The sequence below is a fragment of the Acomys russatus genome, chromosome 3, assembly GCF_903995435.1.
Source record: "Acomys russatus chromosome 3, mAcoRus1.1, whole genome shotgun sequence".
NCBI classification, from domain to species: Eukaryota; Metazoa; Chordata; class Mammalia; order Rodentia; family Muridae; genus Acomys; species Acomys russatus.
The window spans coordinates 59,620,848-59,634,056 of NC_067139.1; the positions used below are offsets into that span (position 1 = coordinate 59,620,848).

General features: G+C 37.7%; 1 protein-coding gene across 48 annotated transcripts in view; it reads left to right on the forward strand.

Moving 5' to 3' along the window:
- Positions 1-13,209, forward strand: part of Pbrm1 (polybromo 1) — a 101,449-nt gene that overhangs the window by 18,703 nt on the left and 69,537 nt on the right. For 40 of the 48 annotated variants that reach the window (XM_051141091.1, XM_051141103.1, XM_051141147.1 and 37 more), the window contains 6 exons: positions 1,920-2,036; positions 6,839-6,907; positions 8,454-8,552; positions 11,321-11,406; positions 12,056-12,151; positions 13,089-13,180. In XM_051141091.1, the coding sequence (XP_050997048.1) occupies positions 1,920-2,036; positions 6,839-6,907; positions 8,454-8,552; positions 11,321-11,406; positions 12,056-12,151; positions 13,089-13,180 (559 nt within the window). The remainder of the gene's footprint in view (positions 1-1,919; positions 2,037-6,838; positions 6,908-8,453; positions 8,553-11,320; positions 11,407-12,055; positions 12,152-13,088; positions 13,181-13,209) is intronic. The other 8 variants (XM_051141218.1, XM_051141406.1, XM_051141237.1 and 5 more) reach the window with 1 other exon arrangement.

Below are 13,209 nucleotides of genomic sequence, written 5' to 3' on the forward strand. Positions count from 1 at the left end.
ACAGGGAGACAGGGTTTCTCTATGTAGCCTTGGCTGTCCTGGACTTGCTTTGTAGACCAGCTGGCCTCGAACTCACAGCAATCCACCTGCCTCTGCCTCCCGAGTGCTGGGATTAAAGGCGTGCGCCATCACGCCCGACTTGTATGTATGAGTTTTATCAAAGAGGTTTGTAAAATCTTCTAGGATACATTATCATATGATTTCATTTATATTCTTGTTTAGCCTGACTTCTATTTTAGGTAAAAATTTTCCAATTTTTATTAACATGCAGTATATGAAAAATGGGTTTTGGGGGCTGGAGAGATGGCTCAGAGGTTAAAAGCACTGACTGCTCTTCCAAAGGTCATAAGTTCAATTCCCAGCAATCACATGGTGGATCACAACCATCTATAATGAGATTTGGTGCCCTCCTCTGGCTTGTAGGCAGAATACTGTATACCTAATATATAAATAAATCCTTTTTTTCCCTCCCTCTCTTTCCCCAATAAGTCCTTTTTTAAAAATAGTTTCATTATGACACTTTAATCAGCCCCCTTTTACCGTATCTTGTCCTCCTTCCACTGTGCCTCTTCCTCTACTTCCAAATCTTCCTGCAAGTCTAGTTTATGGGGTCCTTGGGATCAAACTTAGGGCTTCATGCATTTTAGGCAGACATACTACCAACTGAGCTATTGCTAGTCTTGACACGTTAACTTTTCAATCAAGAATGATTTTCTTAGCAGTTTCTCAGTTGCTGGAATAGATTACATAAATGCATTCACACACCCATATTTTATTTAATTATTTATTTATCTATTTATTTATTTATTATGTATACAATGTTTTGCCTTGCATGTACACCTGAATGCCAGAAGAGGGCACCAGATCTCACTATAGGTGGTTGTGAGCCACCATGTGGTTGCTGGGAATTGAACTCAGGACCTTTGCAAGAGCAGCCAGTGCTCTTAACCTCTGATCCATCTCTCCAGCCCACACACCCTGATTCTTAAGCTACCTGTAAGATGTTTCTAGAGTAGTGGGCTGTGTCAGGAGGAAAGAAACATGGACCTTAAAATTTGAGATTATATTAAAAATAAATGTCAGAATGCCTGTGCATGTATAATTTGCTCTAAATAACCATTAATCTTAATTTCTTTTGCACATAAATATGGGTTGATTTTGAAGTATTAGTTATTATAAATTTTGACTCGAGACAATCCTTTTGCTCACTGTAGAAATGTGCTTCAGGGCTGCAAAGATGGCTCAGAGGTTAAGAGCACTGGCTGCTCTTACAAAGGTCCTGAGTTCAATTCTCAGCAGCTACATGGTGGCTCACAACCATCTATAATGTGATCTCATGCCCTCTTCTGGCCTGCAGGTGTACATGCACGCAAAAACATGGTATACATAATAAATAAATAATCTTTGAAAAGAAAGAAAAGAAAAGCAAGACAGAAATTTGTTTCAAACTTGGACCTTCTCTGGACAAGTACTGTTGGGGCACATAATTTATTGTATTAAAACAGTGACTTACCTAGGTGCCACTAAATGCAAGTTGCTCAGTCTGAAGGACAGAAATGTTATATATGAGTGTACTTAATCTCCATTTAGTCTTGACTTGACTTGAGGCACTATGCCAGGTCTTATGGGGCATGTATTCTCTAGTTCAGTTGCTCAGGTCCCAAAAGGATATTTATTACAAAATTAAGATTCATTATAGGACCTGATCTAAAGGACTTAATTACAGAAATATTATAGGGAGCTTTACTAATTTCATGTAGTCCTTCTTACTTACAAGCAAGGTACTCTTGACACTTGAACTTAAGATAAATACTGCTTAGTAGTTGCTCTTTTGAATTAGCTATGTAATCTTAAAACTGTTTAATACTCGGCACTCTCTTACGGATTTGTTTCTCCTCCTGAACCTCCTTGCCTGCTAGTCTTCTCCAAGTTACCTGAAGGAGATCCTGGAGCAGCTTCTTGAAGCCATAGTTGTAGCCACAAATCCTTCAGGACGGCTCATCAGTGAACTTTTTCAGAAACTGCCTTCCAAAGTGGTAAGTGACAGTGAATTAAAATATAGAATTTTAAGTACGTTAAGAATTTTATTAGTTATTAGTAAGATGAAAGGGACGGTGTTTGAGGTAGCGAAATGATAGTCTTCCTGGCCTCAGCAGAAAGCACAAAGGTTATATCTATTTACTTGACTAGAAGATGCCTCTTTTTTTTTTTCTTAATATGGGTATAAATGTTTGCCTTTGTGTACCATGTATTTACCTGGTGTCCATGGAAGTTAGGAGAGGAAGTTACATTCCCCTAAGCTGGATCTGGAGATGGGAATCAGACCCGGGTTCTCTGCAGTAGCACCAGGTGTTTTTAATTGCTTAGCCTTCTGCCCAGCCCCCAAAGGTTGGCTTTTTAAAAGATAATCAATTCTGTATATGCATCCACATAAGGCAGTGTTTGTGACTCTGCTGCTTGAGTTGGTTGAAAACGTATTGGCTGTTTTGTTTTGTTACTGTGGTACATATATAGCATAATTGACCTTATTAGCTTCATTTATTCATGCTAAATACTTATTTTTAGTATTTTGAGGTAAGATCTCAGTGTATAATCTAGGCTGGCCACAGCAAATCTGAGTACTTCTGCCTCTGAGTACTTGGATTGCAGATCTTCTTGACCTTTACTGTAGCCATTTTTGAATGTAAAGTTCTGTGACATTTAAATACATTCTCATTATTTTGCAGCTGTTATGGTCACTAACCTTCCAGGATTTTTTTTAATCTTTAAAAATTGAGACTCCAAGCTGGGTGGTGGTGGCGCATGCCTGTAATCCCAGCACTCCCGAGGCAGAGGCAGGTTGATCCCTGTGAGTTCGAGGCCAGCCTGGTCTACAGTGCAAGTCCAGGACAGCCAAGGCTACACAGAGAAATCCTGTCTCGAAAAACCAAAAAAAAAAAATTGAAACTCCATACCATTAAGTATCAAGTCCACTTCTCCTTGTCCTGGAAACACTGTTCTACATCTGACTCTATGACTTTTGACAACTCTTAAGTGCCTCTGTAAGAGAAGCCAGGTTAAGAATACAGTTTAGTGCTTGTGTGCTTGCCTAATGTGCTCAAGGTTCTGTACCCACTCCCTAGCACCACTACCACACACACAAAAAAAGAGGAGCAGCCATGTAGCATCTGTCCTTCTGGGACTGCTTATGACTTATTTTATTTACCATAATGGTTTAAGGATTAACCTGTGTTGTCACATGTATTAAGACTCCTTTTTTTTTCTCTACAAAAAAAATTTTTTTTTAAAGATTTTATCTTTAAGTGTGTGGGTGAGTGGCTGTGTATATTTGTCCACTTAAACGCAGTACCTGTGGAAGTCAGAAGAAGGTGTCAGATCCCCTGGAACTGGAGTGCAGTCCTCTGTGAGCTGCCTGCCATGTAGGCTCTGGGAATTGAGCTTGTGTTCTTTCCAAGAGCAGTAGGTGCTTTTAACCATTGAGCCATCTCTCTAGCCATACATACTTTTAAATAATTAATTTTGTCTGTGGCTTACGGAAAAAGCTGCATGCTTATCACTTATCAACTATTAGGTATTTTTTTAGCTACTTGTGATATGCTAAATTCCAATTGTAAGGCAAGTGCACAAGGCTCAATACAGCATGGATCCCTGTCCTTTGGAAATTCAAGGAGAAGACAATGATGTAGAGACAGAAATAAATGGTGGGGCTAGAGAGAGGGCTCAGCAGTGAAAACACTGAATGTTCTTCCAGAGAACCTGGTCTGAATCCCAGCATCCAAATGGTGGCTCACAACTGTCTGTAACTCCAGTTCCACTGAATCCAACGCCTTCTTCTGGCCTCCTCAGGCACTGCATGCATGTGATGCAGATATACATACAGGCAAAACACACATTCACCTAAAAAAAAAAAAAAAAACTTAAAAAAATTTTAATAGAAATAAATAATCACTGGGGAGTGTTTTTAAAATATACTGTTTCAAAAAACCAAAAAAATAATAATAAAAATAAAAAATAAAATATACTGTTTGAAGAATGCTAGGGCCATGGACATCTTTGCAGTTTGAAAAGCTATAGTGGGAATTATACATGTATCCCTATTAATCCTCTCTTATGTGTGAAGCCATAGGAGTCCCTGATATGTTAAAAAAGTCTCACTTATCTAGAAATATCTCATTTTTTGGATGGAAGAATACTCAATTTGTCTTTCTTGTCTCCATCACCAGAAAACAAGGAGACCTAAAAGGAGGAAGAACTTATTTATCTTCCTCTCGTCCTATCACTTGAACAGAGTTTCTTCTTATTTATACAAAGTTTATTTTAGATACGTAATTTGTCATTGAGAAATTATTCTTGGAAGCAACTCAAATATGCTTTGGTAGATGAGTGAGTGAATAAAAATATATGTACAAAGCAGTAAAATACTATTCAACTTTAAATGGAAGGAAGTTCTAATACCTGTACAATATGGATGGATCCTTAACAATTGATAAGTTAGATAGCTAGTCCCAAAAGGAGAAATTACTATGTGTGATTCATCTTATGTGAGAGACCTAGAATAGTCAAAACCAAAGACACAGCAGTAAGTAGAATGGTGGTTTCTTTAGGGATAAAAAAAACAGTCCAGTGAGCCCTCAACTTCTGCCATCTAAAAAACAAAAAACAAAACCCCAACTTTTAGTACTGAGTCATACTGAGATGACTCAGTCAATAAAGCATTCACCACATAGGTATTAGGACCTGAGAGGGAGTTTCAGCACCTACTGTGTTTTCCGGCATGTAAGACGACTTTTTAACCCAAAAAAAATCTTTGCCAAAGCCGGGGGAGGTGGCCATCTTGTATGCCAGGTACTTAACCTGTAGCTTGCTTCATATGTCTGGCACATATAGTGGGGGGCAGAGCGGTGCTGTGGCCAATATTCCGCTTTCTGCAGGGAGTATGAAGCAGGGAGGGGCAAGCTGCACACATCTTCCTGTACCTTGAGGAGGAGAACACAGCGTGGATTGGCTCTCCACTAGAATGTGCCCATTTGGCTTGGAGGGCTGCACATGTTCGGGTTGAGTGTGGAGCACGCCTTAAAGGGGCAGTGTAGGCTGGCACTAGTAAAGCACCTGGCTGTCTGTGCCCTGCCTGCAAATAGACACATGTCCAAGTCTGCTGCACAGGGTGTACATTGGAAGAGGAGTAGTCTTATATGGCAGCTTTATTCCAAACTATTTTAACTGGAAAAGTTGGGGGCGTCTTATACGTCCAGTCATCTTATATGCCAGAAAGTATGATATATAAAAAGCTGTATAGTGCTGTGCTTCTATAATCCCAGCACTGAGGAAACAAAGCAAGAGGATCTCTGGAATTTGCTGTTCAGCCAGTCTAGTCAACGTGGTGGGCTCTGTGTTTATTGTGAGACCCTGTCTTCCAATGTAAGAGGAAAGTGATAGGGGAGACAGCTGTTGTTGACCTCTGGCTATACATGCGCAAAAACACTGTCTTGATTTAGATCCTAGCTGTTTCATTTTCATCCTGTGTCTACAAGAACAAAAATTACTTAGGGATCATTGTGGAAGAGCTGATGAAAAGATTGTTGGAGCAAGAGAAACAGACGTTTACTGTGAGAATGTGTCTTTTAGAAATGTCAGGAAAGCTGGGTGGTGGTGGCACACGCCTTTAATCCCAGCACTCGAGAGGCAGAGGCAGGAGGATCACTGTGAGTTCGAGGCCAGCCTGGTCTACAAAGCAAGTCTAGGACAGCCAGGGCTACACAGGGAAACTGTCTTGAAAAACCAAAAGAAAGAAAGAAAGAAATGTCAGGGAAGTTATACCCATGAAGTTTCACCAACACTGCTGCCTAAAGGTGGCAGCAAGAGGCGTGCTAACACGGGAGGGGGGAATTTCATGGGTCCTTAATCCTAGACAAAGAAAGAACTACATGCCACTAAGAAATTTGGAGATCAGGAAGAGAAATAAATAGTCTTCCTCAGGAAAGAACCCCCAAATTGGTTACCCAGTACCAAGTCCTGAAATCACATACATATAACTAACATATGGACTGAGCAGGTTATATTTCTATATTTAAGAATACACACACACACTCAAACTCACACACGTAACAATTATGGAAGTAGAGGCTATAAATTTTAAGAGAGTAAAGTGGAGTGAGGGGTACATGGAAAGAGTTAGCGGGAAAAAGATGAAGTAGGAAATGATATAATTTCAAAAATGTTACAAAAAATACTGCTTTGGGTTTTTGGTGAACTTCAGTTATTTACTTCAAGAAAAAAAATTGTAGAAGAGCCTGCGAGTAGTGAATATGAAGGCACCATGGAAACAATAAGGACATTCCCTCACGTGTCTGTTTCTTGGGATGAACTCGGATTAGATAAATCCACTGGTTGTTCCACCTGTGCTCTAACACAAATTCATAAATATTACAGATATTTATGACTAATACTAAAATGTGTGTGCTTTTAAATTCAGATCTCATGGTGGTTAATCATGAATTTGTAGGTTCCAGTGTTAGGTTGCACATATGAAAAGCTTGGGTTCACTCTGAACTGAAAGAACTGAGTCCAGTGTTGTGTTCCTAAAATTCTAGCTAAGTGGGAAGCTGAGGTATAAGAATTTTTAAGAGTTTAAGTCTAGTCTGAATTGCATAGTGAGACCCCTGTCTCTTCCCTGAAAAAGGAAAAAATAAATAAATCACGTTCTTTTTCCTTCTAATATTATAATATGCTTTAGTCATGGATTTCATAAAGTTTATCAATTTACTGGTTGAAGAACATACTTACCTGCTCATTAACTGGGTACTTTAGCTTATTGAACATACCTGCCTTTGTTTTCCAGCAATATCCAGACTATTATGCAATAATTAAGGAGCCTATAGACCTCAAGACCATTGCTCAGAGGATACAGGTATGAAGGTGAACATCTGTAGTTATGTGATTTAGGGCAGATTGGCTTGTATACTTTCTTAAGAGTTTTTAGAAGTAAAATTGTAGTTCTTTATTGTGTTTTAGGATCACTATAACTTAAATTCAGTGCCCTAGGTTCAAGTCTCTCTCTTGCCTATAAATGAATGAATGGATAAATAACCAATTAACTAAATAAGTGGGACCGCTGAACTAATTAACTAAATAAATTTGACCGCTGCTTTGAATATTTTAATACAAAGTCAATTAAAATAGGTACTTGTCTATGTGCCCTTTCCCTGGTGTGTGTGTGTTTGTTCCCTTTCTTTCTCAAGGGAACACTCTAGAAAACAGGCAGAACTGAGTTATAATGAAACGGTTGAGATTGTGTATAACCCTCTCTGTGGTAACATTGCCATTTCTATTATTTGTTACCAGGGGCCCTGGCTGCTTTCTGCCCTGCAGCTAGACCCCTCCTTTATAGAAGTAGGGATAAATCCTGCCATCCATGACTTTAGTCACTCAAGATCTAAATTGTGAATTACTTTTCCCATAGTTATTTTCCTTTGCCTTGCTGCAAAGCAGTCATGTGCCAGTGTTCATTCTCATGGCCCTGTCTACCACCTCTGAGAGTCCTTCCAAATAAGATGGATGTTCAGATGCTGGCTTGCCCACCAGCTATTCTACTTTGCCTGTATCTCAACTCCACCTCATTTGTCTTTTCCCTGTCTATGCAGCCTCTGCTATAGAGTTTTACCCTTTCTCACTCTCCACTAAATTTCATTTCTCCACTCTTTAGAACATACCCTGTTTATTTCTGTGTACCAGCCGTTAGTCAGTATATACCTTTACCTGTGTGTATGCCCCTTTCTTTTGTAAAATTGAAACAACTGGGGCCTGGAGAAATGGCTCAGAGGTTAAGAGCACTGTCTGCTCTTCAAAGGTCCTGAGTTCAATTCCCAGCAACCACATGGTGGCTCGCAACCATCTACAATGAAATCGGATGCCCTCTTCTGGCCTGCAGGTGTACATGCAGGCAGAACACTGTATACATAAATAAATAAATCTTAAGAAACAACTGTATGACCATCCTTGCATTGTTTTGTACTGCATGAGCTTTAAGGCGTAATAGCTCAGGCATATAGTAGAACTGACTTTATACTTGACCCCAGTGGTCTGGTAAATAGTGGAAGTGTTACTTTACAGTTTTAAGTCTACATTAATGAATAAATATTTATGTAGCACTTAGTGTTTGGCACAGAGTAAACTATGTTTTGTTAAGTAAAACTTTCTTTACTTGATTTTTAAAAAAAATTGTAAGGTTTTACTAAAAGAGCAGGTTCTGGTTTGTTCTGTGTCACGAATGTATTTGTAAATAGGTTCTAGTAATAATCTGTGCAAAGGAAAATAACTTTAGGTGTTCTCACCAGGGTTCTTCTCAGTGATATTTTGGACTATAGTGACAATGTAAATATATTTAATCTTTTTCTTCAAATGTTATATTGACTAGCTCTTATTAAGGAGAATTGTTGTTTTGTTATTTACTATAGAATGGAAGCTACAAAAGTATTCACGCAATGGCCAAAGATATAGATCTTCTAGCAAAAAATGCCAAAACTTATAATGAGCCTGGTTCTCAAGTATTTAAGGTTAGTTTTCTGTTGTTGCTATTTTCGCTGATGATAGTAGACAGGAACTTAGAGTCAGTGTTTATTATAACCATACATTCCACCTATTTAAAATATAGAACTTAGCTGTTCACTATTTATGGAGTTGTGAGTTATATAATCATTACACCAGTCAATTAACAGTTATTTTTCTTTTTTCTTTTTGGGTTTTTAAGATAGGGCTTCTCTGTGTAGCCCTGGCTGTCCTGGGACTCACTCTGTAGAGCAGGCTGGCCTCGGCCTCTGCCTCCCAAGTGCTGGGATTAAAGGTGTGCACCACCACACCTGGCTAGCCCTCATTCTTCATTCCCACAACTTCCTAAGCCTTAGACAACCTCCATCTGCATTTGTCTATTCCGAAAATGTTCATATAAATGGCACCATATGGCATGGATTCCTTGGTGTTTGATTGTTTTGATTAGTGTACTGTTTTAAGATTTGTGTGTACTTAGTCTTTTTTCTTCTCATTAATGGTGTGGCTTAAAGAAGACACCATGTTGTGTTTCGTTTTGTTTTGTTTTTATCAGTCATTAGACATTTTAGTTGTTTTCTATTTTCAGCTATTATGAATATGCTGTTAGGAACATTCCCATACATATTTTTAGTGAACATACATTTTTATTTTACTTGACTACATACATAGGAATACAACTGCCTGGTTATACATTAACTGTGTATTTATCTTACTGAAGAATTGGCAAAATCTTCCATTTTCACTAGCAGTTTGACTGCACTTTGTTTGCATTCTCACCAAACTCTTGTTTTTCAGTTTTGTGTTTATTTATTTATTTATTTTATTTAATCTTTAATTTATGTGCATTGGTTGAGGGTGTCAGATCTTAGAGTTACAGACAGTTGTGAGCTGCCATGTGGGTGCTGGGAATTGAACCCAGGTCCTTTGGAAGAGCAGGCGGTGCTCTTAACCACTGAGCCATCTCTTCAACCCCCCAGGTTTTTTGTTTTGTTTTGTTTTGTTTTGTTTTTTTGTTAATTTATTATGGCCATCCTAGGAGTGTCATAGTATGTTACAGTTTTGATTTGCTTTTCCTTAATACAGTTAATGATGTTGAACATCTTTTCATGTACATAGTGGCTATTTGTGTATGATATCGTCCTCTTTGGTAAAATGCCTGTTTTGATCCTTTGCCCATTTGTAGATTAGGTTACTTATCCTTTTGTTGTCGTTTTAATAGTTATTTATATATTGTGCATATTATATCCTTATCAGTTGATTTTAAAATACTTTCTCCTATTCTCTTGTCTTTTCACCTTCACAGTAATCTATTTTGACATCATTTATTAATTTTGAAGAATTCTAGTTTATCTTTTTTCTTTGTTTGCTTATATTTTAGGTTTCATAGCAAAAAAATAATACCTAATCCCAGGCCAAAAATATTTATACCTATATTTTCTTCTAAGAATTTTATAGTTTTAGGTCTTATATTTAGATCTGAGAGCTAAGTTGAGTTAGTTTTTGTATATGTAAGTAGGAATCCAAATAAATTATTTTACATGGATGTTATCTCAACACTATTTTAAAAGTTACTGTTTCTTCATTGAATTGTGTTGGCAGCCTTATTGAAAATCAATTAACTATAGATGTAAAGGTTTATTCCTGGATTCTTGATTATCTTTTCATCTAATACTTGATTTTTTATATTTAGTTCTTGTACTTAAGCAGAAAGCATCTTTTGAAATATAGTACATAATATAAAATAACTGCTTTGTAGTGGCTTCTTTGAAACTTTCTGGCCTAGTAAAAATAATTGATTATAGAAATATCTTTGATTAATCATTGACAATCGAGGAAGAGTGCTCAGTAAGTCTTTTGCTATTAAAAACATTAAAATTAGCCGGGCGTGGTGGCACACGCCTTTAATCCCAGCACTCGGGAGGCAGAGGCAGGCGGATCGCTGTGAGTTCGAGGCCAGCCTGGTCTACAAAGTGAGTCCAGGATGGCCAAGGCTACACAGAGAAACCCTGTCTCGAAAAAACAAAACAAAACAAACAAACAAACAAAAAAAAACATTAAAATTTCTGAGGGCTGGCCAAAATACTGAAAATTGCTGTTGGTACTTCGTATTAACTTTTATTTGCACTTAATTTATGCTGAATTTATTCCTGTGCCATAAGTTTTAGTTTTTTCTGAGCTATCTTTTTCTTCAGTGCAGCCTTCTTGGCTTAGGAATTGTTTTTTTCTTTTTAGTGAGGATCATCTTAGTGTGGCAGGGTGAGCTCAGGTTTGGGCTAGTCCCACACAATCATGCTCTGTAAATCTAGCAACCCGTCTTGGGTGCTTTGTTCATCTGGATGTGTTCAGTGAGTACAGAGTCCATGTCTAAACCCTTAGTTAGCATTACTCTTATTTTTAAGCATGTGCAACAAACATTCAGCCCTGTTTTTTTTTTGGGGGGCGGGGGGTACTGATCTTGTGCCCCAGTGTATGATCTGAGCATATGTACTGGCTCCATCCTCATACTGCTGGGATGGTACACTGTAACATCGTTTCCTTTTATTATTTTATTTTATCTATGTGAGTGTTTTGCCTGAGTGTATTTACACCATGTGTCTCTGGTGCCTGGGGAGTCCAGAAGGCACTGGAGTCTCTGAAACTGGAGTTATAACTTCTCTGTCCAACCTTGTGGGTTTTAGGAATTGAACTGAGGTCATCAGGCTTGGTGGCAAGTGGCTCTACCCATTGAGCCATTTTGTGAATCTTTTTCTAAGCAAAGTAATTTTTTTCTTGCTAGGATGCCAATTCAATTAAAAAAATATTTTATATGAAAAAGGCAGAAGTTGAACATCATGAAATGGCTAAATCAAGTCTTCGAATAAGGTAGGTTTAAGATATCTAAGATCCTAGTGCCTATTTGCTGAATTTTCAGGTAGTAAAATTAATACAGTTAAAAAAAAAAAAAAAGATTATTTTATGGTTGGTGTATGAGTCTGAAAACAGAAAAAGAAGCTTTTCTAGCTGCTTCATTGTAGCTAAGGAAAGTTATTCGAAAAGGTGCCAGATATGTTTTTTGTGTCTAATATGTAATACTGTATATTTATGTTTGCAGTAAGATGTTTAGTCAGAAGATCTCAAGTCTCATTCTGGCTTTTCCTCGATTAGGACCATATCTATGAACAAGTCTTAGTTCTGGGATTCCATTTCTTTTTAAATGAAATGGAAACATTGAGTAACTACTTTCAAAGCTTTCTTCCACCCTCATGTTTGTTTCAGAATGGTGTCTCCTGCTTTCGTAGTAATCATAAGCTCTTGAAGACTGGCCCTGGCCCATTTCTTCAGTGTCCCCAGATCTTAACACAGAACTCACTGCATAATAGACACTCAGATATACTTTACTACTTCTCTTAGAAGAAAATATTTGTCTCCTTTTTGTTTGCCCAGCATTCTGATTTTTTTTTTTTTTTTTAAGCTATTCGGTGTATGAGGGTTTTTTTATTTTATTTTATTTTTTTATTTTATCTTTGGATAGGACTGCATCAAATTTGGCTGCAGCCAGGCTGACAGGTTCTTCGCACAGTAAAAGCAGCCTTGGTGAAGAAAGAAATCCCACTAGCAAGTATTACCGGTGAGAGGAAGAGGATGTAGTCTGAGAGCTGGTTCATGCTTATGACAATAGGCATGCTAGCCAGATGGCTATCTTAAAGTATTACTTGTAGGTTTTAAGGAGGATGGATCTAGTGCTTTACTTAAAAAGACTAAGCTAAGAGCTGGGCATAGTGGTATATACTCATAATATCAGCACTTGGAACACGGAGGCAGGAAGATTATAAGTTCAAGGATAGTCCAGGTTACATAGCAAGATCTTATCACAAAAATAACGACAAGTAGGTTAAGGTTCTATTCTATGGTAGACCTTTCCTCACCTCACAGATAACACTTAGACATTATTATGTAATGTTTAATATTACAAATAGAATGTGGTATTAAATACTTGCTTATACTAAATAAATATTGTGTTTATAATAGAACTTGTTACTGTAAAATGAGTGTTTTAGAAAATAATTAAATCCTTTGATAAAATATAGAATAATGTACATTTAAGTGAAAAACAAATTGTAATAGTTTATTCTAGCTCTCTGCTACCACTTTCTCTTTTTTTTTTTAAGTTTTATTTTATGTATATGGGTGTTTTGCCTTCATGTATTTATGTACCATATGAATACAGTGCCTGTGGGGGCTGGAAGAGAGCATCAGAGCCCTTGCTGCAGAAGTTACAGACAACTGTGAGCTGCCCTTTGGGTACTAGGAATCCAACTCGGGTTCTGTGGATGAGCAGCCAGTGTTCTTAACTGCTGAGCCCCATCATCACTTCAGCCCCAACTTTTCTGAAAAGAGCAAAACCCTACTTCTTTTTGCTAAGACTATGGGAAATATTAATTATAAACTAAGGCAGTTAATAGGAATTATTTTTTTCCTTGATATAGTGTATTTTAACAGTTCCTATTTCATCAAGGTAAACATATCATAACATTATTCTATCTTCTGTTTGTTTTTCCTTGCAGTAATAAAAGAGCAGTCCAAGGGGGTCGCTTGTCAGCAATTACCATGGCACTTCAGTATGGCTCAGAAAGTGAAGAGGATGCTGCTTTAGCTGGTAGGCATTTTTAGATTGTGGTTCTTCTG